This window comes from Corvus brachyrhynchos, unplaced genomic scaffold, assembly GCF_000691975.1.
Source record: "Corvus brachyrhynchos isolate BGI_N302 unplaced genomic scaffold, ASM69197v1 scaffold94, whole genome shotgun sequence".
Classification (NCBI taxonomy): domain Eukaryota; kingdom Metazoa; phylum Chordata; class Aves; order Passeriformes; family Corvidae; genus Corvus; species Corvus brachyrhynchos.
In genome coordinates this window covers 7,385,349-7,408,664 of record NW_008238330.1, presented here as the reverse complement: position 1 = coordinate 7,408,664, position 23,316 = coordinate 7,385,349, and the positions used below count along the sequence as shown (strand labels likewise).

The 23,316-nt window shown below is 37.2% G+C and overlaps 1 protein-coding gene across 2 annotated transcripts in view; it reads left to right on the top strand.

Moving 5' to 3' along the window:
* The first annotated feature begins 9,406 nt into the window (after nt 1–9,406).
* The window catches only part of SEPT7 (septin 7), a 63,669-nt gene continuing 49,759 nt past the window's right edge, over nt 9,407–23,316 (top strand). The window contains exons 1-2 of one of the 2 annotated variants that reach the window (XM_008633863.2): nt 9,407–9,526; nt 12,221–12,323. In XM_008633863.2, coding sequence (XP_008632085.1) covers nt 12,314–12,323 — 10 coding nt within the window. In that variant the 5' untranslated portion in view covers nt 9,407–9,526; nt 12,221–12,313. The remainder of the gene's footprint in view (nt 9,527–12,220; nt 12,324–23,316) is intronic. The other variant, XM_017734452.1, reaches the window with a different exon arrangement.

The following is a 23,316-nucleotide window of genomic DNA, read 5'->3' as shown; positions in this document are numbered from 1 at the left end:
AGTGACCTTCAGTGTTCTTATTTGCAGTTCTGTGGACATCTGCAAACCAGTAAGTTCTCAGTGCAGTGGAAAGAACCTGAAGTTTCTGTGTGAGAGACGGAAGCAATGAGGAACAAGACCTTCAGGAGACTGGGGCAAAAACCATAGTATGTGGTTGTTTGTTGTACAGTTGAGGATTGTGAATAAAAGGAATCTGCTTTTCAGTCAGTTAAAGAAAAAATGCCTGAATGTTACAAGTTCAAAACAATGCTGAAGACTAGATGCTTGAAAGGAGGAGAAAGTAGGGGTAATGAGCCCCCATCCCATAAAAATTTGGCAAGGAAAGCTGGGATTTTCAGCAGGGAGTTTTTCCTTACCAGCAGTTTCAAATTGAGCAAGTTAATTTTTGAGCTGGGTGGTGGTGTTCCTTTCATGTATTTAATAACAGGGACTCTGTAGAAGGTCTTTTGAGGTTTGTTGTGTTCAGAATTCTTGAACAGTTGAAACTTTCAGCTGGTCAGTTCAAAATTATATTAATACTCAGTATTTTATGCAGACCAAGTTAAGTTATTTGAATGTCAGTATGTTAGTAATGAAGGGTCACTGACATCTTCTTTGTCCAAAGACATGCAAGAGTTGATTTGGAGAAGACTTTGAAAGTGCTTAAGACACAGCTTCTGTGAAGAAGTGTTCAATGGATGGCCTCTAACCTGGTCGCTTAATGATTTTCACTTGCCCTGGCTTTGTGTCTCTGGCTTCTCACCTTGTGATTTGCCTGCAAGGCATCCAGTGTCCCCCTAGGTAAACGTGACTCTTTTTTGGTATGTTCAGTTCTTTGTCGCTGTGGGCATCAGCAATGAGCCCAGGTTTCCTGTTGCTTTGAATTGTGTTTCTGGTGTGGCAGCAAGGTGTGGAGAGGATTTAACTCCCACTCGAAAATTTGGCAGGGCTAATCATGCAGGATAGCTGCTCTGCTGGTAGACATGTTGGACCATGTAATGCATGCTCTTCATAGCCAGCTTCCTCACTAAAGCCAAAAACAAAAGGACTTGGGAAGTTGAGAAACCAACAGCTTTGGTGCTGTTAATCACTGGGATGGTTTACAATCCAGCTGTGGCTTCACTCCTTACAGTCTTTAATTTTGTCACCCAAAGTAGTTTGACTGCTGGTGATTTGGTTGCTCTCAGATGTGTTGCTTTCCTCTTCTAAAAACGTGTGCAGTAAACACCAAGTTAAAAATCAAATTTTTGACGTAGAATAAATGAAATAAAACTTTAGGGTTTCTAATTGCCAAACTATTCTACAGGTGAATAGCAGTTATACCAGTTCTATATTGTTACAATCTTAATATTAAACCTGGATGATAAATTTTACTGTCAATACGGACCATTCTTTTTATCAGTTGCTATTGCAACCCACAGGGAAACAATCTTAACTTTTACTTACTATCTTCCATCCGCAGTAATTATAATGGGAGCTATCTTTCTGTGGTATCTCTCTAGCTTAAAAATAAAGATAATTAAAAACAATGCAGCCAGCCAGCTGTGTTTCATAACATCTAAATTTAACACATGGAGAGGTTTTTAATACTTGACTTGGCATAATTCTTTGAAATAACACCTGTGTCTTTTTTAAATCATCTTGGTCTCATTAGAATTCTTTATATTCTAAATAGAGAACTCAGTGTGGAAATAGTTAAAAGGTAAAATTCTCTAACTATTAGTAATGTAGTAATACCCCTAAGGACCACTCTCAAGGTTTGATGAACCTTGTAGTAGAAGTATTGAAACACAAAAATGAACATGATTTCAGCATATCATGAAAACTCAATTTATAATTAAAAAGCCTCAATTCTGTATTTTGGTGTCATTAAAATATGCTCTTATGGGGGGAAAATGGGTGCTGTGGAGAAATACCTACCCTGCTTCAAGTCATAATAAATACTGTAACTTAACTTTAAACTAGCACTATGCTTCTTTTCATAAAATACATTTTTAAACGATTCATTGGTGACACCTTGCTAATTGAGATCGTTGCAAGATATGTTTTAATTTTGTCCAAAGAAATTGTTTGAGATGGAGGAGTTGGTGTTTTCAGAAGTATTTGTGTTTCACTGTTCTGTGGTGGTAGTTTGCTACTGCACAAAACTGCAGTAAACTTCAAAAAACAAGGGACAGGGTTATGTGCCTTAGAATTTTAGCTCGAAATGTCTGTTTTGGTGAAACCTGCAGGACTTTTGAAAGCTTCTCTATGGCATAGGGTAAGGAGTTAAGCATAGATACTAATATAGGAAAATATGAATATACAGAAAACAGATGACTTCCATATTGGAATGAGTTGCATCCGCTCTACAGAAATGTATGGTAAAAGCCCTTCACCCTAGTTACTTTTCAAATGAGAATTGTCCACGTTAACAGAAGAATCAGGATGAAATACTGTAATTTGTCTCTTTAAGGGGAACATGCTTCATTTAGACTATGTTGAATGTACTTGAGTATTTTTGCATGAATGATTCACCTCTCATTAGCATTTCTGCACCTACATGTTCAAGAAATTTTACTAGATCTGATAGTAGCCCTTTGGGCTAGAAATGTAATAATGCAATTTCTTGTCCTGCCATCCTTACAGCTGCTTGATGAGGAGGGAGAATGGGATGTGCTGCTGGGGAGTTCATTTCTCTGAGGATTCAAGGCATCAAACAGAAGGAAGTGCAAAGTGCACACCTGCAAATGCCTTTTTCAGAGTGCCTTGGTTGAAATACTGCCAGTTGGATTGCAGCAATCTGCTCTTCTGAGCAATTGACTTCTGTGCTTGGGCATATATGAGATGCCTGTGCTGTTGCTGCTGCTTCACCCAGGGATTTGGTGTGGGAATCAGTTTGGGCTTGTTCTTGAGGTTTTGGGGGTTTTTTTTTTTTCTTTTTTGGTTTTTTGATCACCACCTGCTGAATCTTTGAGTTAACTGATCGATCTGTATGCAAATTTTGAAGGAAAATGCGGTGTTAAGGTGAACTTGAAGGAACTGAAAAATGCTTGGCAGTGACTTAGGTGAAAAGGATATGTCAAAGCATGACATGTTACTATGTTTCTTAATACTTACTGTGCTTTGTTGCTTTTTTCCTACTGTGTTTCCAGTGCTAAGTGAGACTCTTGAAATGGTCTCCATGTAAGAGGCACTAATTTACTTGGGGGAGAATTTCCATTTCCCTAAAGATGGCTCTTTTCAAACCCATGGTTTAGTTGATGTCATAGGAAATGAAAATAGTGTGAGATAAAACTGAAAGGTGCCACCATTTTGGTATTGGTTGTTGGGGGGTTTTTTTGGTTTGGGGTTTGTTATTTTTTAAATTAATTTAAAATCTTTTATTTATATGTCTTTTGGGAAATATCCGCAAGCTAAATAGGCAAGAAACATGTTAAATATGAAGTGTAATAACGGATAGTTCGTTTTCATTCTTGTTGGAGTTGGTTGTTTGTGTTTAGTGTGGTTTTTTGCCTTGGAGGCTTTGTATCCAGGGATCTTCCACAGTTAGTTTGGTTCGGTTTTTTAAATTTCTTTTTCTTTTGTAGCTTTCATCTTGAGCCCTTGGTTCAGTGTTTGTATTGGAATAAACATTCAAGGATAGCAAAACTGAGGAGGAGGAGATAAGGAGGTTAACAGTGGTGATCGATGCACCGAGTGATGTGTGGTTGATGCATGATCTGATGCTGTTCTTGACACCAGGTCCCCAGCTGCCATTTCATTTCGACCCCTACTTTATAGAGTGGAAGATAATCGGTCACTTCACTGTCAAATGTGATTCCGAGTTGGTCATTTCAGTTGGATGCAAGTTGCTGTCTGATGGTGGTTTATGTGCTGCTCTCTGCAGGCAAACTGAGGGTTTTTTTAAAGCCAGAATAAAGGGGAAAATGCACAAAAACTCAAGAAGCTTTCAAACTGTATTCTTGTACTTAAAAATTTCATTTAAATTGCAAAAATGGTTTACTTTATTTTCCAGGAATTCATTGTATAGCTAATTCCAGTGGAGGTTGAAATATTACAAAACAGTTGTCAACATGTGTGGCTGGCCTGAATATTTTGTAGGGTCATCATGGGTAGAACTTTTAATATTGTATGTTTTAGTTATACAGGCCTGCTTTTATAGTTGGATAACCTTCCTCCCTCTCTGCCCCTTCACTCCCCCCATTTATCTATAATTAGTTTTATTTTTCTAAATACTTAACTGGCTTCATTTTTCTGTAGTTGTCTGCTTTCTTGCACTTTGGCTGCCCAAAGAAGTGCAGCACTGGCTGTGTTGGCTATAGTTGCTGTGCACGTTTATTGTACACTGGCTCTGAAGTCTCTCAGATTTCTTTTTAGTAGACAACTTAAGGCTTAGCAGTGTGCCTGCTACATCCTGTTTGTTTTCCTTTGGAGTTTTCTGCTTTCCTCCTGGATATGCTGCTGCGCCCAGCTCAACAGACAGATTATGCTGTCTACTCTCTGGTCTTTACAGTGCAGAATCCTTCTTGCAGAATCCTTTTGCTCTTAGACATCACACATGTTTTAGCACTATTTTTAATAAACCAAATGATAGTGTCTGGTATGGAAAAAAGAGAGAATCCTGAAGCTCGTTCTTCACTTGTACTCACTCACTATGCCTAGTGACATTTTTAGGAACAGTTGAATTAGTGCATTCAGCGGATCAGTGCTTGAAGTTATTAATTATTGACTTATTCAGATTGCTGCTAGACACTGAAAGAGATCCTCATTTCTTATTTGTGGTTATGCATTGAAAGGATTTTCTTTTTTATCAATCCTTTATGAAAATATTTTTTTTGTTTTCTCTAATGTAGGCCGTACCCTCAGTTCACACTCAGAAATCAAGTTGTTGTCTTGCAAAGGAAGACTGCAGCTGATGTCTGTTTGAGGGAATAGAAGTGCTCATTTCCTTTCCATCAGTGCTAGACTGCCATCATGCAGATTACAGCAGATGTTACTGATCCAGCAAATATTTTTACTTTACTCTGAATAATGAAAGGACAAAACGTGTTCATAGATGTTCAGCTTAAGTTTAACTTTGCAAATAGATCTGATGAGTTTCCCCTTTATATTGTTATTTCCATACTTTGTTCTTTTGTTGTTTGGTTTTTTTTCTGTTGGTTGTTTTTTTTAATATGGATTGTGTTTATCTTAAGGATTTTTGTAGAGAAAAAAGTCAAAGCTGAGGTACTACATATTGTCTTAACAAGTGCTCATGGATTGTAGGAGCATTATTACACTAAATACTGCTACCTGAAGCCTCTATTTTAAGAATGCAGTAACAAAAACTGTAAGTTGCAAGATGTGCAGTTGCCGTCTGTCTCTGGGATGTGGGAGGACAAGATAGGAAGATGTCTCACTTGTTTTCTTTATGTATTGCCTCCATATTGAGAAGTGAAAAAAATGCAAAGTTTGATAAACTGTAGAAAATTTAAAGGAGTTTTGAAGATGTTGGTAAGGCCTTCTTGCAAGTTTGGGAGGCTTCTCTTTGTTGATGTAGAGACTTCAAACAACTAGCAATGGTAGAAAGAAGACAATAAAAAGTTGCCATGTCAGGGATAGTGGAGGAAATAGAAGTAAACAGTGTTTATAGTCTTTCTGCCTAAAACTAGGAACTATCAAACTGGTCACTCACAGCATGGTAGTAGGACATTGCATAGAAATACTGTGGCTAAAGAGTTTGCAGAAATTTAGCTAAAAGTTCTAAAAAGATTATTTTAATTACTGAAATCATTGTTAGAGCAGGTGCAAATTCTTGTGTTTTAGCAGCACTGACATATTTTCAAAGTAAACTGTGTATGAAGAAAACTTGCCCTACATCTAGATACCTTATCAGAATAAATTGACACCATAACAAATGTAAATTGTAGAAAAAAATACTGTGTTCAGAAGGTGCTCCTGGTTCCAGCGGGGTGAAATGAGTTTGAAATGACCATCTTTTCTTTTCATTGCTGATGACAACAAACATTGCTATCATATGCCAAATGTAGGAGATATCTTCCCTTTTTAATATTTTATGTTGTGGTCAGATTTCAACAATTTTTGGGTTTTCTGTGATGCTTCTGGGTACTTTAAAAAACAGTATTCCCTAGGAGGTCACTGGAGGAAAAAAAAGTATTTCTTTCTCTTAGAACAAGTTGATTGAGTAGTGCTAAAGCCAGCTTTCCTTGGAAAGGACAGTGACTCCCCGATGTCACACTGCTTTTCTGTTTGGTCTTCTCTTTTCTCTCCATCTGTCTTCATTAATATTTGCTGCTAGTTTGGCTATGTCATAAATCCTTGAAGAGTTTTCATAACATCATATTACAGGCTGCTGGTTGCTACCAGTGCACAGCAGCTGCACTTAAGCGTGTTGAGTGTGAGCTGAACTGTCAGGTTGCACATCACAGAGGTAAAAAATGGCTTTAGCTCACCTTGGAAGTCCATCTCCTCTTGATCAGAAGGATAAGGTATGCTCTTTTGTCAGGCGCAGGACCTTAGGCCAGAGACTGTCATCTTTTGGCCCAGATGGTAATACCTGACGAATGACTTTAAATTTAGCATTCCTGGACACAATCATCCGAGAATAAAGGAGAAATGTAAATTACAGTGTCTGGGCAATGATAAAGATGATAGACGTATTTAAAAAAAAAAAAGTTTGGTTTTTTTTTATCAGTATTCTCCCTTAGAACTGCTTGGGAAGCCACTGATGCCTTGTTTCTCTTTTCACTCATTTGCATAGTTAGAGCAGTTTGCTTCTGACTGTTAATTCATTGATTCAGATGATGGATCCAAAAATACCAGCTATGCAGCTGGTTTATGCAGGCTGTGACATTTTGCTTGAGGGAAACTTCCATTAAAGCAACATGGAGTACACAGAGTGGATGCATTGGAAGTCAGCTAAGGCCAAATTGATAATTGTATGGCTTGCCTTCGTTTGTGCTAGCTTAGATCCGAGATGGCTGACAACTACAAGAACATACAAATATTAGAAGACTTGATATAAAATAATAGCTGGAATGCAGCATGAGTGAATGTAAAGTGATAGATATGGACTGCTGTGCTGCATGTTCAGTGATAAGCTGTGAACATTTTTTAAAGCTCAGGAGTGAGGTCTTGTGTACAGTTCAGTGTCATCAGCTCAGTACTCGTTACATGGTGGGAATTGGTAAGAAAGGATCAGAGAGTAAGAGATAGCACATGATCAGACATTGGATCTCTGAGTGTTTTGCCTCTTGGATACTGTGTGTGCAGCTCTTGCCCTGGCCTCTCCAGAAGAGTACAGAGCTAGAGTTACATAAGAGCAGCAGGAGACATGAAATGGCTTCTTTTATATGCAGTGTGATGGATGATTGGGGCTGTTTTCCAATGAAGATACTACTGTTCAGCAGTTAAGCTAACAGGATGTAATTTTGAAATGATAAAGTCCTCCTTTTTAACAATGTACAGAGGGAGTGCTTGCTACAGGGACTCTTGTGGATGCTGTTTTTTGTGATGATAAGAAGAATGTGCGTGGAAGAGAAATTGGTCAAATGCTGTTTAAGTGAAGAAATAACCCCATCTTAAATGCTTGTGAGATAGATCTTTGGTGACTGTGGAGGTGTTTAGAGAAACACTGCTCTGTTTATCCTGCTGTATGTGCTACCTTAGATGTATGTTTCTGGCCACTGTTGAAGGCAGCAACTTTGGTGTGGCCCATGTGGCTGTTCTTGCTGGATGATAGGTTTTGAAACAGTACTGCTTTTGTCTGGTGAAGGAGGCCCTTCTGTGTGCTTGGTGAATTAGTGCTTGACAATGTTACCTTGTTTCGCAGATGAAAGCAGTGATGTGCAACATGATACCTGATAGTAATATAGTACTTAAGGTAGCTGATATTAAAATCTTTGAGTACTGGGACTGCCGCAGGATTTGCAGTTATCAGTTGTATTCCAGCTTGTACAGCATGCTCCATTTCTGCTGCATATGCATCTGCCTTCCTTCCAGAGCATCTTGTGCCACCCTTCTGCAGGGCACAGAAAAGGACTGGCATTGATCAGCAGTGCTTTGCTTTTTTTGTCCTCTCAGAAGAGTGCAGCAGCAGCGTACCCAATGTGCTGAGCTGTTACGGCTCTGGATGCTGATAGAACATGAAGTGAGCTGTAAAAACAGAGGGCTTATATTGCATTAGGTAGAAAAGCAGAAGGGGACTTCAGTGCCACTTTGATCTGCAGTCTCCATCACAGTGTAAATTTTCTGAAAATGGGTTCAGACTCTGGGACTAGGGGATTGATTAAAAAATTAGATGTTAAGGTGCAGAAGCATCTTAACTGCTGGCCAGATCTGCTATAAAGATTTTTTTTTTTCACTTATTTTTTGGTATCAATATCTTGAAATACTCAAGCGTGGGAAGATGTTTAGTGACAAACAAACTTAAAGGATCTTTGTGATACAGCTTTGTAGTTAAGGTATTGTAAGTGGTGCATTGGAGAACTGTTGTAGACCTCTTGTCATGCACAGAGTTAGATGTTGTTGAACAGACACTTTAACTTGTGCACCCTACTTTGTTCTTTATTTTCTGGCTGTTGAACCATGACAGTTGTGCCCAGGGTTGCAACAGTGCTGTAGTGCTCAGTGCTGCAAATGAAGTGAATCAGTGCTGTTCACTGAATGTATAAAGTGACTTAGAAATACAGAATCCTGGGAGACATTTGCTGTGATGATGACTTTGCTTTTTCTACCTTTTCCACACTAAAATACTATGGAGTAGTGTGGTGAAATGAGATTATGTATTCTGGTGAACACCTCAGAAGAAGAAACACTCTTGAACCCATTGCAGGTTCAGATAGTGTATGGCAAACAAAAGCCTTGTTGAATAACTGAAGTAAAAAGAGCTATTGTATAACTACCTGTATTGCTCATTAAATGTCTGGAGTTCATGTAGTATATTACCATGAAAGGTTGTTTTATGTATAATCCAAAGTAAATTAAGGTTACTAACAAAGTAAATTAAGGAGACCTACAAGAAGACTGAAGAGGGAATTTTAACAAAGGCATGAAGTGAGAGGACAAGGGGGAATGGCCTTAAACTGACAGAGGATAGGTTCAGATTAGCTATTAGGAAGAAATTCTTTATTGTGAGGGTGGTGAGGCACTGGAACCAGTCGTCCAGAGGAATTGTGGATGCCCCATCCCTGGAAGAGTTCAAGGTCAGGTGGGATGGGGCTTAGAGCAGACTGATCTAATGGAAGGTGTTCGTGCCCATGACTGGGGGTTGAGAAGCCAATGTTCCTCAAGATCCCTTCCAAACCAAACCATTCTGTGATTCTGCTTAAAATGTTGTATACTGAGCATACTAGATGGAAAATATTGTGGGTTACTTTGATCAAATGTAAGTAACTTTTTCTTTTCTTTCTCACACTGCCCCTGTTTCTTCTCTGGATTGCGGCTGCACCTGTATGGACTCGCTGCTATGGTTCAAATTCATCATTTTACTGGACTACTTCTGGATGTATTCTGTTGACATCTTTGATCCTGAAAATGTTGGAAATGTGTTGTTTACAAAGTAGCTGTAAGTATTACTTTGGTGCGGATGTTTTACAGCTAATGTGGAAATAGAAGCAGCACTAGTTTTTTAGTAGATTAACTAAAATTGAGCTTAGGTAGCAGCTGGTTGAAAATCAGGAGGGGATGAAAGTTAAGGGGAAGGTATAAGTATTAGAAACATGAGATCTCATTTGGCACCATGTTCAACACAGTGGAAGTCAATTCTTTTACAAAAAAGGTACTGAGTTCTTTTAAAAGCTGTTGCAGGAATTAAAGAAACTCAATTCCTAATTTGTTTTGGTCTCTTTAGAAGTAGCAAGTTATGAACAAATATAACCATTTAAAAACCAGTATGTTGAAATCTTCAGTTTGAGTTGGTATACCAGAAATCTGACTCTGGCATCCAGCTGCAGTTTTTTAAAAGGCTCTTTCCTATTGATGACAAATGCTCACATTAAACATAGCATTAATGTCCAGTATATCTTGATCTTTCTGGTTAGTACCCTTTATATTTCATTATCTAAAATTGTGGGTGTAATTACTGTAGACCCACTTAATAGAGCAAACAACCCAAAAAATCCCATCTGTTCTTTTTTAGCGTTTCATACTCCGTGATCTAAAAGTTCTTAGGAGTAGAACTATCCTAAATGTGGAGGTCTATATAAGGAGGAAGGGAAAAGAAATAACTTTAGTTCAAGACAAGAATTATATGGAAACCCATTCTTTTAAACAAAAGAAGAATTCGCTAACGAGGGGGTGAGCTGTTTCTGGTAAGCGTGACACACATTAAAAGCTATGTAGATACTGAAAAATGCAGGTGGTTGACAAATAGAACTATTAGGAGTGTCTGACTGTGATTACATATTTAATATGTGGTAGGATGAATAGCAGTTCCATATCCTTAATGGTTATTAAGGACCTGCACTGTTAAGCAGCTCTTTAATATCTTAAAAAGCACTGACCTGCATGTCATGTAATATCTCTGAAGCACTGGCTTTTGCTCAGGGCTTTAGATTGTGATAAATTCCATTCCTTACATGTAGTAATAGATTGGAAGATTAAAACAAATATTTGGATTTTAAATTCCTAGCTGATTTTTAAAATATTTTAAAACCTTTCAGATGAGATTATAGCTGCACCAAAGGCTATATTGAAAAAAAAAACTGCTTTAAAAAAGCTCTTTGATGACACGATGCAAAGATTCCTACATCTAGAGAAGTAATAACATTTGTTGCATTCTGTATATTTAAATTTGAACCTCTAACTTAATCTTTGCAGTGGTGTAGCTTTGTTTGAGATTAATAGTGTATCTGCCAAATGGAGAAATCAGTTGTGTGGCTTAAAGCAGAGAGTCCATTCATTGACTAGTGCTGTTGGATTGCCAAGAGGTTAGTTCTTCTTGCATTCAATACTTCAAAGGTAATAGTGGTTTTATATCCTCGCTTTAGTTAAACAAAATTTTTTTATTTGAAAATTCTATGAGTTATTGCTGCATTGCTTACTCTGTCAGTTTTAGAAAGAAAAAATTTCAAAATAAGCATGAGTCAACCATATACCAAACTTAAATTAACCATACTGTATCCCATACAGAGAAGTTCTGAGGCAATAGAGCCTGTAATAAAAAATTTTTTTACAAATTATTTTTTAGAATTCCTCTATGCTCATGAAGATAATTTTAGGGAGTGGAATTTAAACTTGTAGACAGGACTTCTTCTGTGTGGATATATACAGCTCTCTTAAACTCTGAAACTGAGGCAGTATCATCATCACATGACATCCTCTCAACTTCTCATGGACATAAAGCCTAAAGGCTGAAATCATTGCTCCATGACAAGCATTGCCTTGTGTTGCTTTAAGTAGACGTTTGTCTCAAGAAAGTGTTTTCAGATTCTTTGGAAAATGTCTGAACTGTCCAATCTCATAAGACAATCCTCAGACCTGCTGCATTAATAAACAAACAGTTGCAGGATTGTGCTGGAAGAGTAGTGCAAAGGTAGCAGAGTTGATCTTTGAAAGATTGCTGGGTCTAGTACAGTGAGGAGGAGGCATTTTAAGCACCTCCAGCATTTTCAGTAGTGTGGTGGGAAGAAGTAATGGCTAACATCCAAAATTCTTCCCTTGTTTCCCAGTAGGCACTACTTTGGGTAGGTTTTTCAGAGTACAAGGCAGCTGAAGTTTTGCCTTTATGGAGAGTTTGTTGCAAGGCATGCTGCTTTAGCGTAGGTCTGGGTTTAATGTGAAGGCCTCCAGATGTGTGACTCAGAAGCAGAGGTGTCAGGTTGGTTCCCATCATGCTGAGGCAGTACCACCATGACTTGGAAGTACAGGAAAGGTGCATTCATACTGCTGGCCTGTGTTTCAAATGGGCATTGGTAACAAGTTGATTGTTTTAATTTGTTTGCACGTGCACACTTTTGTGCCTGTACAAACAGTCATAATACGACAATTGTATTTGCTCAAAATACTCTTTGTATAGTTGACTTTCTGTGCTATTTTTTTTGGCTATCCAGTCAAAAAAATTTTTTTTTCTTATTTTTTGTTGCAGTTCATTTCACTGCCTTGAATGTAGACAGCTTGGGTTGTTCAGAGGTTGGGTAGATAGCACTTCTCTACAAATGTGAAAATGAAGTGAACATTTCAATAACTAAGAATACAAGCCAACTAAGAAATTACGTGCTTTCCTTTTAACTTTTTCTTTCCTGAATATCTCTTGCTTTAGCAACAGAAGAACCTTGAAGGATATGTGGGGTTTGCAAATCTTCCAAATCAAGTTTACCGAAAGTCTGTGAAGAGAGGTTTTGAATTCACTCTCATGGTAGTAGGTAAGTTTGTTTCTTTGTTTTGAGTGTTGATCATTAGAAATGTTTTGACATAGTTCTTAAAATCTGTGATAATGATGTAAGTATGTTTTGCATGATCTCATGAGAAAACATGGATCTTCCCCTGCTAGACTGATAAATCTAGGTTGATTAAAAAGAACATGTCTGGTCTGCAAGTTGGTGAGGAGATGAGTAAATTATGAGAACTGTACAGTTCATACAGTCGTAAGAAAACAGTTTGGTGCGGATCTTGTCTAAAATGCTACTTGCAAGTATGACAGAAGTAATTTGAACTTGATTTTCATTTGAATAAAAAAGAGCTGGTTTTGTGGTTGAGTGCAACACAGCAAACCTTGTACATAACCAGGCAGTAGGATCCTGCATGTCCTGCATTTCTGTGGCCACAGACCAAAAATCAAAGCTTTATTTAAACAAACCTTTCTAGTTTGTTTGGTTGCAAAGAAAACCAAATGTAAACAGTTTGTTCCCTATGGACTACAGAAAATAGGAAATTATCCTTAGTAGGAATGAGTAGTACCATTCAGAACAGTTCATTTAGGCTTCAGTGATGACCCAAATTTGTCATCTTTCCTGCTAGGACATCTCATGTCTTTATTTTTTCTTGCTCTTTTGAGTACTTTTATGATAATAGACTGTTAGTAAAGTTGGGTACCTTTGTGTGTAACTGACGCTACTGGGTATGTGACCCTGTTTTGACATGCTAATGAGCAAAATAATACTAATAGTTTAAGAAGTGTTTTATAATAGCCATCTGTCACTTTGTTATCTGGCTTTATCTTTTGTAATTTGGCTAGCTTGATAGTCCTTTGTTTTGTCATCAGCACAATGGATATCTTGTGCAGACTTTATGTACATGTAGCATGTAACATAATAATACTGTTGACAGAATTAGAAATCAAGGGCAAATTGGTGAAAGCTCATTGTAGATCTCTTCATTACGAAAGTGAGCTAGAATTTTAAAATTTTTCTTATGGAACTTGATGACAGGTTCCTCTATAGTCTAGCATCCAAGTACATATCATTATTTGGTACAAAACTGCTAAGTCTAAAGTAAAATTTGGTTTTCTGCTATCTACAGATAGGTAAGAAGAAGGAGGAAGGGATGAAACTGTCTTCATAAGTGGTAGATGTAGGGATGTGTTAGAACTGGAGAAAGTCTGTAAAATTACCTTGTAGTATAGTTTAAAGCAATTATATTTAGGAAAGCTGTAGAAGATTGTGACCCTCAAGAAGAAAAATTTGTCCAAAATTAGATTGAAGATGAGATGCTGACTAGTTTTACTATTTTTGTGCTTATTACTGAGACTTCACTTGTTTGCATGGAAATTTGTGCCACTGTCTGGAAGCTTACTAGGAGACGTGGCAGTATTTTCCTAAATTAAAAAACCCACTAATTCTCTTCTTTTGATCCCCAAGTATAGAAATCAGATACTTGACAGTGAGTGTTTAAACAAAATGATGGCTGATCTTTTGGTACTCTGGGGACATTTGAGAAGGGGTGGGGTAGAGAAATTACTTTGTTTCAAAATTAAGTGCCTGGTAATAGTATGCCGTGAAAAAATGTGTTTTTAAATATGAAGATGAAATAGTTCTTGTATTACTGATCACTTGTGTTGGTAAACTGTAATATAATCTGCAAGTAGATTGCTAGAATTGTAATTATTTATTGCTGTATTCATCCTGTGAAGTAGTGTGGTGTGACTTGGTGTGTAGTCTTTAGCTGACATAATGATACAATTCTGTAATAGTAAATGGAATTATCTATAGTCTGCTTGGTAAAGTTTAAAAGTTAGAATGTAGTGCTTATCTGTGTATGGTCACTGCTGGAAAAATAAGAATACTGGATGTATTATCTCTTGGAGATTATAAAAAACATTCTCTTGCTCTTTCTACTACTAAGAGTCATGTGTGCATGGCTACCTTTTGTTGCAGATTGCACAGCTACTGATCTGCTGGCTATGCTTTGTTTGGAGGTACTCAGTGTCAGTGTGTTACCCATTTGTTCTGAAAGGAAGAAAGAGAAAAACAATGCTTGTAGTTGCTAAACAGGTATAATGAAGAGAACAAATCATGTTTGGGATCTGTGATCTCTGTGTCCAGCTATTTTCAGGTGTCCATGAGGTTTGATATCGTGGCTAATGCATTTGTATAGAAACTGTTTTCCCGTTGTACAATTAGTCTGGAATTATCAGTTAAACTTAATAGATGTGCATAGTGTTACATCTGGCTTTTTTGTCTTCGGAATCTGTAGCATGAGTATTCACCGGAGCAGTGTTTGGCGGGGATTTGCCAGTACGGCTGTGCTGTCGTGTGTTTCTACTGCTGTAGAAACAATTCTGTTTTCAGTTTAACAGTGTAAGATTTTTATGATTGAGCAAGTAGTAAGTATAGCATCAAACAGATCTGATGTTTCCAGTAAGAATTTTTGCAGGGAAGTAGATGAGTTTTGCAGAACATTTCCTGTGCCTAAAGTGTGAATGTCCTCCATGAAATGCGTATTTCCCCAGTTACTGTCATTGCCCTGGAGTTGATGGAGCTGCCCCATAGCAGTCTGTGGTGACTTCCTGCTCTTCTTTGTGCCAGTGAAGTTGGAGAGTAGGCATTTAAATGTGGGCATGCATAAGGCCGAGTTGTTGAATAGCCTAGAGAATGGTTTCTGGAACAGGTTTTCTCCTCCTTATCTGAGCTAAGTTGGTTGGCGGCATTGCTTTGGACTGATGTGGACAGTGTAACTTGCTCTTTTGAGTCAGGACTTGGTAGGATTAATGCGAGGCTTGTAATGTTAGTGAGCTCTTTTCTCTAAATGTAGTTGCTGATTTCCAGGTGTTACATGTTTATATTAAATATAACTAAGGGCTGAAGTGATTATGAACTGCACACATACAGGTATAAAAAGTGGATGTCAAAATACCTTTTTTGTATTAAATGTTTTAAGAATCATTGAAAAGTAAACCTTAATAGAAACTGGTGTTACTCTGTATTATTTAGCCATAATAAACATTTTGACATTTCTATCTCAAACTGTGTTTGTTTTCTCTAAGTTGTATTGGTTCTTTTGTTAGTGTTTATAAACTTTCCTTGAGAAACTGAAGACTGAGATAGCCCTCTGTTTTCCTTATTAATCAGTTTTCGTTGATTTGTCTTTAATCTTCATGAGACAATTTAATGTTAGTTATTCTCAAGTAGTAGTTTCAATCATGCTGCTTTTGCAACAAGTTGATTTTGCAGAATAAAAACTCACATGCACCTCCTCTGAGGATATAACAAAGTGGGCAGAAATATGCATTTAACTGAGCTCCATTCTTGATGGCTTTCAAAGTAAGACATTTAAGCAGTGGTTTAAAGCAACTAAGTCTACATCTGAAGCATTAAAGCTCAGCAGTGGAAAAAATGTCAAGTTTGCCTTGGTAGCCTGCTTCCTTCATACTCTTGTGTAATCTCTTCATGTAGAAGATAGTTGCTGAAACACTTGAGAACCTTACATAAATATTTAGTCTGTCTGAAATCCGAAGAGTATTCTCTGTATTTCTCTGCTGTATGGTTTGTACTTTTTGGAAGAAAGTACATGTTTAAGTCAGATGCTTTAGAAAAGAAAACTTCCAGAAGTAATACCGTGGTTAGTAACTCTCAATTAAAGAAAGTCTTAATTGTGGAATTGCAGTTCTGTCTGTTTATTAGTATAATTACACTTGCTTAAGTAGTGGGTGTGTGTTTTTGTTTTAGTGTGTATGAGGTGTGGAACAAATAGTTACTTTTCAGTGTATCTTCCTTCTAAGCACTGAGTCAGGAAATCCCTCTTTCGTTTTTCTTGTATTGAAATGACGCTGGCAATGTGATTTGAACCAACACCCAAGTAGATAACAAAGTAATAATTTTAAAAAATTCTTTTCTCCTATGGACTTTATGTACTTACTAATGTATGTCTGTGGTGACTTTTCCTAGAGATACATATTTCAAAGTGTTCAGGCTTCATGAGTTCGCATTAGAAGTTGGACTTGTAGGTTTTATTTTTTTTAAAGTCACCTGATTTCCAAAGTACAGAACACTTACAGTTCAGTGGCTTTCCAGAGGACTTTTCTATGCAGTTCGTAGTTCTTGAGCAACTGTTTGGTAGCTTTGACTTGGAAAGCTGTTTTGAAACATCTGCTATAGTAAATTGTTGGTTTTGTTTTCAAATTGTCGCTTTAGCCTTGTAGATCACCTGTAGATTACAACTTAAAGGAAAATGCCATGCAATATTGTTGGAGTGCTTCATTTGTAATTATATGCACGCTCAAGTGTTTTGGTTTAAACATGGTTTTTTGGCATGGATGCAAAGAAAAGAACTGTATTTTGCAAGACTTGAAGTTACATTAAAGAAGCAGCACACCCTGATTTCATTGTTCACCACTATTAACATTCACTGAAGAAGGCTTGGACTGGTTTAATACTGGTATCTTCTGCTGATGCATCGTGTTCTGATTAGAATTACCCTCTTCACTTGTTCCCTTTCTGGAGCAGTTTATTTATCAAGACAACCAGTGCTACCAAGAGACTCAGCTACTCACAGATATGTATTCTTCACTCTCCCTCAATTTTAATGCCAGGAACAAAATCATTTATTGCAGGATAGGAGGAATAAGTAAATGAAAAGCAGCGTGTGGGTGGGCAGTACAACTGAGTAGGAACTGTTTCAGGATGTTGCCGGTTCTTGTTGATCTGCTGTGATTTGAAATGCTCCTAGTTAAAGTTTCAGTTGTGTCTCTCTACTACCATGGTATCTGAGTAGGTGTTTGTCCTTTGGTGTGACCTGGCAGTTTAGAATCCACGAACTGCCATTGCTGAGTGTACAGTGCCTTGTGCATACAGTCAGGGGAGTACAATCTCGTGTACAGGACTGGAGTAGAGTCCTTTTTTTTTTTTTTTTTTCAGAGAAGGAGCATGTGATGGAAAAGAACTAGCAAGATTTCTTGCATGTGTCCTGCCTCCTTTTCCCCTGTAAGTTCACTTCTTCAGAATACCTGAATTCCTCTAGTTCTCTCATTCTCTGAAAACTGTCCTGTGTGCCATTGTACGTCTTTGGCTGCAGCCTGTTTTGGGCTACTTTCATGGCGACTGCCTGTCTGGTACTGCTGTGCCTGTGGGCTGGGTTAGACAGCACTCTTCCAGTTCTCGGGGTACTTTTTCTATAAAGAAATGTTGAAGTCTGGGTTCAGCTGTTGTGGTGTAGTAGATATAGCTCCTTTGGAAAACTAGATAAATAAAATTAAGTTGCAGGGATTCTGTTGACAGGATTATGAGGTTTCCATGAAGTATAGATATAGAAAAGAGTGTTTTTAAGGTTACAGAATTCTTTAAAGAAGTAATTTATTGTGTTCCACTGATGATGCCTACAAAGTATAAAAATTGATGGCTGAGTACTTCAACATGTACCTGATAGGGATGCCAAAGCAAAATAGGTTGAATGTAGGAGAATTGGCAGAGGTAAAACCCAAGGAAATTGAAAACTGGTGGAACTCAGAATGCAGCCAGTGCATGCCTAGAGATGACATGCTCCTCTGGAGCAATCTCTGTTTTGGAGTAATGCCTCATCAATAGCCTGTCACGTTTTTTTTGTGAAAAGAGGTTAATAAAATTTTTTTGAGAGGGCAGAATAGATGAACTCCAAAAATCTTGCATGAGAAATAAGTGTTTCTTCAAGATGTGAAAGATCAGTAACCTAACAGAGAGTTTACTGGCCTACATGATTTTCCACTTTCAGATGGGAGTTTGAAGTATATATTCATATGAATAGTTGGCTTCAGTTAGAAAATCGTCTCTCATACTTTTTTGTTGGTTTATGGATGGATTTTTTCTTATTTTTTTTCCTCTCCTCTTTCTTTTGTAATGCAGTGAACTACAGTTGGCAACAAACTTGCTGCTCTTACCTCTTTTGTGGAGTTTTCCTCTTCCTTTTTCTAGTGCTGGGGAAAGAAACCTGCACAAAGTCTAAAACCTGATGGAGAAGAGAAACATTTTTACAGTGTATTATTCTTGAAACTTATTGTCAATGAAATTCGGTTAATCTACCTGTTTGAGCTTATCTAGAAACTATAGCTTTTCAAATACTTTCACAAGTTGCTTACAGCATAGTGGCTTTTGATCACTCAGTAGGAAAAAAAACCCTGATCTTAATTTTTGTTAAGCTCATTTTAAACATTTTCCTCCCTGCAGTAGCTTAAAGATTCTAATGAACAGAACTAAAGTTGGCATTTAATAGGATTGGTCTTCAATTCTCATTTTTTAATTGTTTGCAATTACAACATTATTTGAATTGTAGTGCTTACTGGATAACTCCTAAAGAGCCTTTGGATTTTTATTTTCTTATTAAGTGTTTGGATGCAAAGCTTCTTGAGTAGATTATATGAAAGCCAACTACAGTAAGGTACTTCTTATTGGATACTTGCTGTTACATGACTCAAGTTCTGACAACTAACCTTAAGTACTGAGTATTAGTATATTGATTGTCTGTAAATGTAACTTGTCTGTTTCTCATATGCCAGTATTGTGGTCAGATCCTAATTTTTCTATTAAAATTCTTTGTTTACTGGCAGAGGTTCTTGTGGGAAGAGACTTCTACTTCCAAGTGTTCCAAGTGGATGTGAACTCATAATTTGGCAAAAATCTGCCTGTAATCTAAATGGCTTTTGTTTTTTTAAAAAAGTGATGATTCTGTTGCAAAGATTTTCTTTTTTCTATTCCATATATCATTTTCTTGTCAGTCTCATAACAAATGCTGGGAATTATTTTAGTGGGTCTCTAATAGATGAATTCAGGAAACTTCATTAAAACCATCTAATGAGAGACTGTGCTCTGCATTGTGTAGGTGTCATCTTCACTTTTGAAGCTCTGTGGGTTTTTTCGGTGGCTCCCTACATAATCAATCCTGTCACAGTATTAGCTGCCTTCAGGCCATTTGTGCTGTGTTCCTAACCGCATAAATATTTTTGTTCCAGGTGGTTTTTTTTCTTCTCCTACCTTACCAGTTTTCTGGTTTATTTCTAAATAAAAATGTGCTTGTTGATTTTACATGTTCAGATACGTCTGCACATGCACACAAACACACAGTTACGCTGGTGATACTTAATTTTTTGCAGTAAGCTTGTTCATTATGGTGAGATCAGCATTTGAACCTGGTCCTTGTTCCTGTTGGTGACAGGTTTTTAGGTCACAATTTAGTTGAAATGAATGGGTCTGGCATTTTGATACTAGAGTAAGGATAATTAGTAATGTGTGAACGGGAACTCTTCTTAGAGAAGGTACCAAACTAATGGATAGGTTTTATTTCTTAAATTATCAGGTGGCTGGCACTTGTTTGGTGCTACTCAACAGATTGTCCTGAGCTGTCATGTGCATGGGTAGGTTGTGAACTAAATGTTGCATGTCTTGTAAGCAGTGACCTGTTAGAAGTCACATTAATACTGTTTCCAGTTCCTTAGCCCTGGATAATCAGGTGCCACAATACTGCAGCACTGGATTTTGAAGCCATCATTGCTACAAGCCTAGGGTGAAATTCAAAGTAGGAATCAGTTTTTTTATCGATAAATATGCTGTAAGTGTTTAAAACTGCTTCTTTTTTTCTTGTTGGCTGAAAATGTTAGTCTTACCTGCTGTGTCAAGAAATGCTGACAACTTTATTAAAGTATAGGTTCATATTGTAACCAAAGTGATATTCTTGGATGGAGTATTTGTGGTCTAAATATCCAGTTATAGTAAAGCCCACGTGACCCATCAAATGTGATTCAATATGATTGTTTTCCCTCTGGCTGATTTTGCAACAGTCAGTTCAGATCTTCCTTGTCAGTCCATTTGAAACACATAATTTTTCTTCCTTTTCCATTATTTTTCTTTATGTACTATGGCTGTCATATGCAACTGTTTCATTTTGGGTTTGGGATATTTTTCTGTTGAGGTTCTGAGCACATTTACCAATAAATTAGAGTTTATACCATACTCTTGTCTTGAATTTCTCTTATTAAAGAGAATGAATATCTTCTAATAATATTTTTTCTCACTTCCTATGGTGCATCTGATGGTATTTTCCAGTCATTTACCATAATTAAGGCAGACTATTTAGATTTATCAGTGGTTGGAGGGGAGAAAGACTGCTAAAGCTGACTTTTTCATCAGATTATTTTTTTGTGTTTGAGTTCTTGTCATCCTTTCATCCTGATTTTTCACTGTAGGTAGTTTACCAAGAGCACAAATTTGAGAACTCTGAAGAGTCTTACCTTGGAATGGTACTAAGTTTCTGTCAGTGTTGATTTAAGTTGTGTTAAGTTTGTAATGATGCCATTGTGTAGTTCCTTCCCTCTGTTAAACTTGAAGTGAAAGTTTTTTTGGAGGGTCCTGGTTTCCTAATTTCACTATCACTTCTAGCTTTATATCAGTGAAGCTTTGATTTTGGTCATAGATGGAACCTTCAGCTAGAATTGTGCTGATACCTTGTAACTGGAACCACGTGTCTGTCAAAGTTAATACAAAGTGCATCATTCTGGTCCTTCTGGTCATGAAATTTCTCCTGTGAAGTCTAAACAAATGTGTTTAATGCGGCAGAGGCTTCCTCAGAAAGGCAAAAATAGTCTGTGATTCAAGGGAATTAAACTCTGCCTTCTGCAGAGTAAGAAGCAATGCAATGGAAGGACGTGGATAAATGTGGGCTGGATAAAAACATCAAGTGTCAGTTCTAACAACATCTGGCTATGCTGTTTTAGTGCCTGGGATATGTGAAGTGGTGTTGCTTTCTGTGTAAGGTGACAGCTTGCTTTTTTGAAAATAATCTGGAGCATTCCCAGGTGACATCTTAAACTGCAAACAGCAGTGCCTTTTAAAATAGCAGTTTTGCAGTCTGAGGTCATTATATGTTGAATTTTGAATTTATGGGCTAATCCAGAATTGTGGGCCTATTTTCTATTGTCAAGATAGTGAAAAAATAGTAATTCAGTGGTCTGAAGTAGAAAGATGATGTTGGATGTCTGTGGAACACTTTTCAGTACAGGATCATGAGCACTGTGTTAAACTGAAGAACTGTGAAACAAACCACTGCTGAAGTATATAATTATCAGATAAGCAGTTGTTGATGCTAAAATCAAGTGGCATGGAGTAACATAGGGCATTCACTGCACACATCCATTGATTGTTCCTATGTCTTCTATCTTTCAAGATACTATGTGTTGTATTCAAAAGCATGGTAGGGAGGAATCTCAGGAATATTCTGAGTTTGTCTCATGAAAGGTATGAGTGGTTCACCTGTGATATAATAATCTGGTAAAGAGCTAGTTGATATTTCATCTGTAAATGTCTCCTTAAACCCTATGATGTAAATCTGTAAAACATTTACTTTCTGTCCGTTTTAAACTGTGATCCATTAATTTGCCTTCACATCTACATGATTTTTCTGATGACAGGATATTGTTAAAGTTTCTGTCCCATGTTAGAGGGTTTAAAGGGAGAATTTTTGAGAGTAAACTTCTTTGTCTTGAAAGTCAGCAATTCTCTTTTACCATCTGTTCTTCCTTGGTTTGATGTATGAGACAGTTTGTCCGTTTCCAGTTATTTGTTGCCCCACTGTTTTCCTTATTAGCTATTTTCATGTGCCATTGATGAACATTATTTGGTTTGTTTTCTTTTTGTCATCCCAGAAAAGGTTTTTCATGACATTGGCACAGTCTATCAAAGAGCCCTTTGAGCAATTCATGTAATACCTTGCTGTAAAAATATCCTCTCTTCACATCGGACTGCACAAAAAAAAAATAACAGAAGGGGCTTTTTAAAGGACCTGAAGACAAGTTTTCTTGGGTCTTGGAAGAAGAGTGATGGTGTTTTGCTTGACAGGTTAGCAACAAAGTAATATTCAAGTTTAATTGTAATTATTTTTAAGGGGATGTCCCTTCTGAACATTTTGGTCACCAGATTCTAACCTTGTATCTCCAGACTTCTGGCCAAAGACTTGGGGAATGTAGAAACCTTTTGAGATGTTTGCACAGATTTGTGACTAACCATTCTTCTGTGCTCTCAGCAATGGTACTTATGTAAAGAAATAATATAATCTCTTTATATAGGTCCAGTGTATGATACTCCCAGCTCTGAAGAAGGCAGAGATTACTTTAATATGAAACTTCTGATGGAGAGAGAAGTAGCTTTAAATGAAATCACAACCACCTTGTTTCCATGTACTCTGAAGCCTGGATGAGGGAACTGATGCAGAGGGTTGGTTTGAGCAGGACAAAAGAAGCTGCTTGACCCACACCCCACCTATGTTCCATGGCAGCACCATTTGTGGCCTGTTGATTAACTTGTGTGAAACTCCAGCAAAATCAAACCTTGAAGAGCATGATCTTGGTTGCTCTTTTAAAACTCCTCCTATATGTAGATTACTGTATCAATAAAAATAGCATTTTACATTCACTTATTCTGTAAAGTTGTGCTGGAATTTTTCAGTTTTTATTCTGCTGTTATCTTACAGTACGTAAAATTTTTATTTGAATGATTATTTCAAGGATATATATTGTCTCCTATTTCTTCCTGAGTAACTGAAACTAAAAATCTCAGCCAATTACCACTGCAGGGCAATGTCTTTTATCAGTGATTTTGCAAGATCAATACCCACTTCTGCTACAATACAGGTAGTCCTTAATCCAATAATGCACGGTACTTACTAATCCACTTAATAGACTAACACAGTCTAGTGGTTGAAAAACTGAATTCTTAAGAGGAAAAACACTGTGTGCTTCTGAAATACTGTTCTTGCTCTGTACAATTTGATCCTTTTAGCCACTCTTGTTTAATAATGAAGTCATTCTATGGTCAGATACTTTTTAGTGACTGAATGCAGAGAAATGAGTTGAGACCTGGATGATTGGGCCAGATTTTAGCTTTAAATATTCCTCAAATTGAAACAATTTGGCTTGAATTATCACAGCTATTTCAGTCTATACAATAAGTAAAAAGGTGTGAT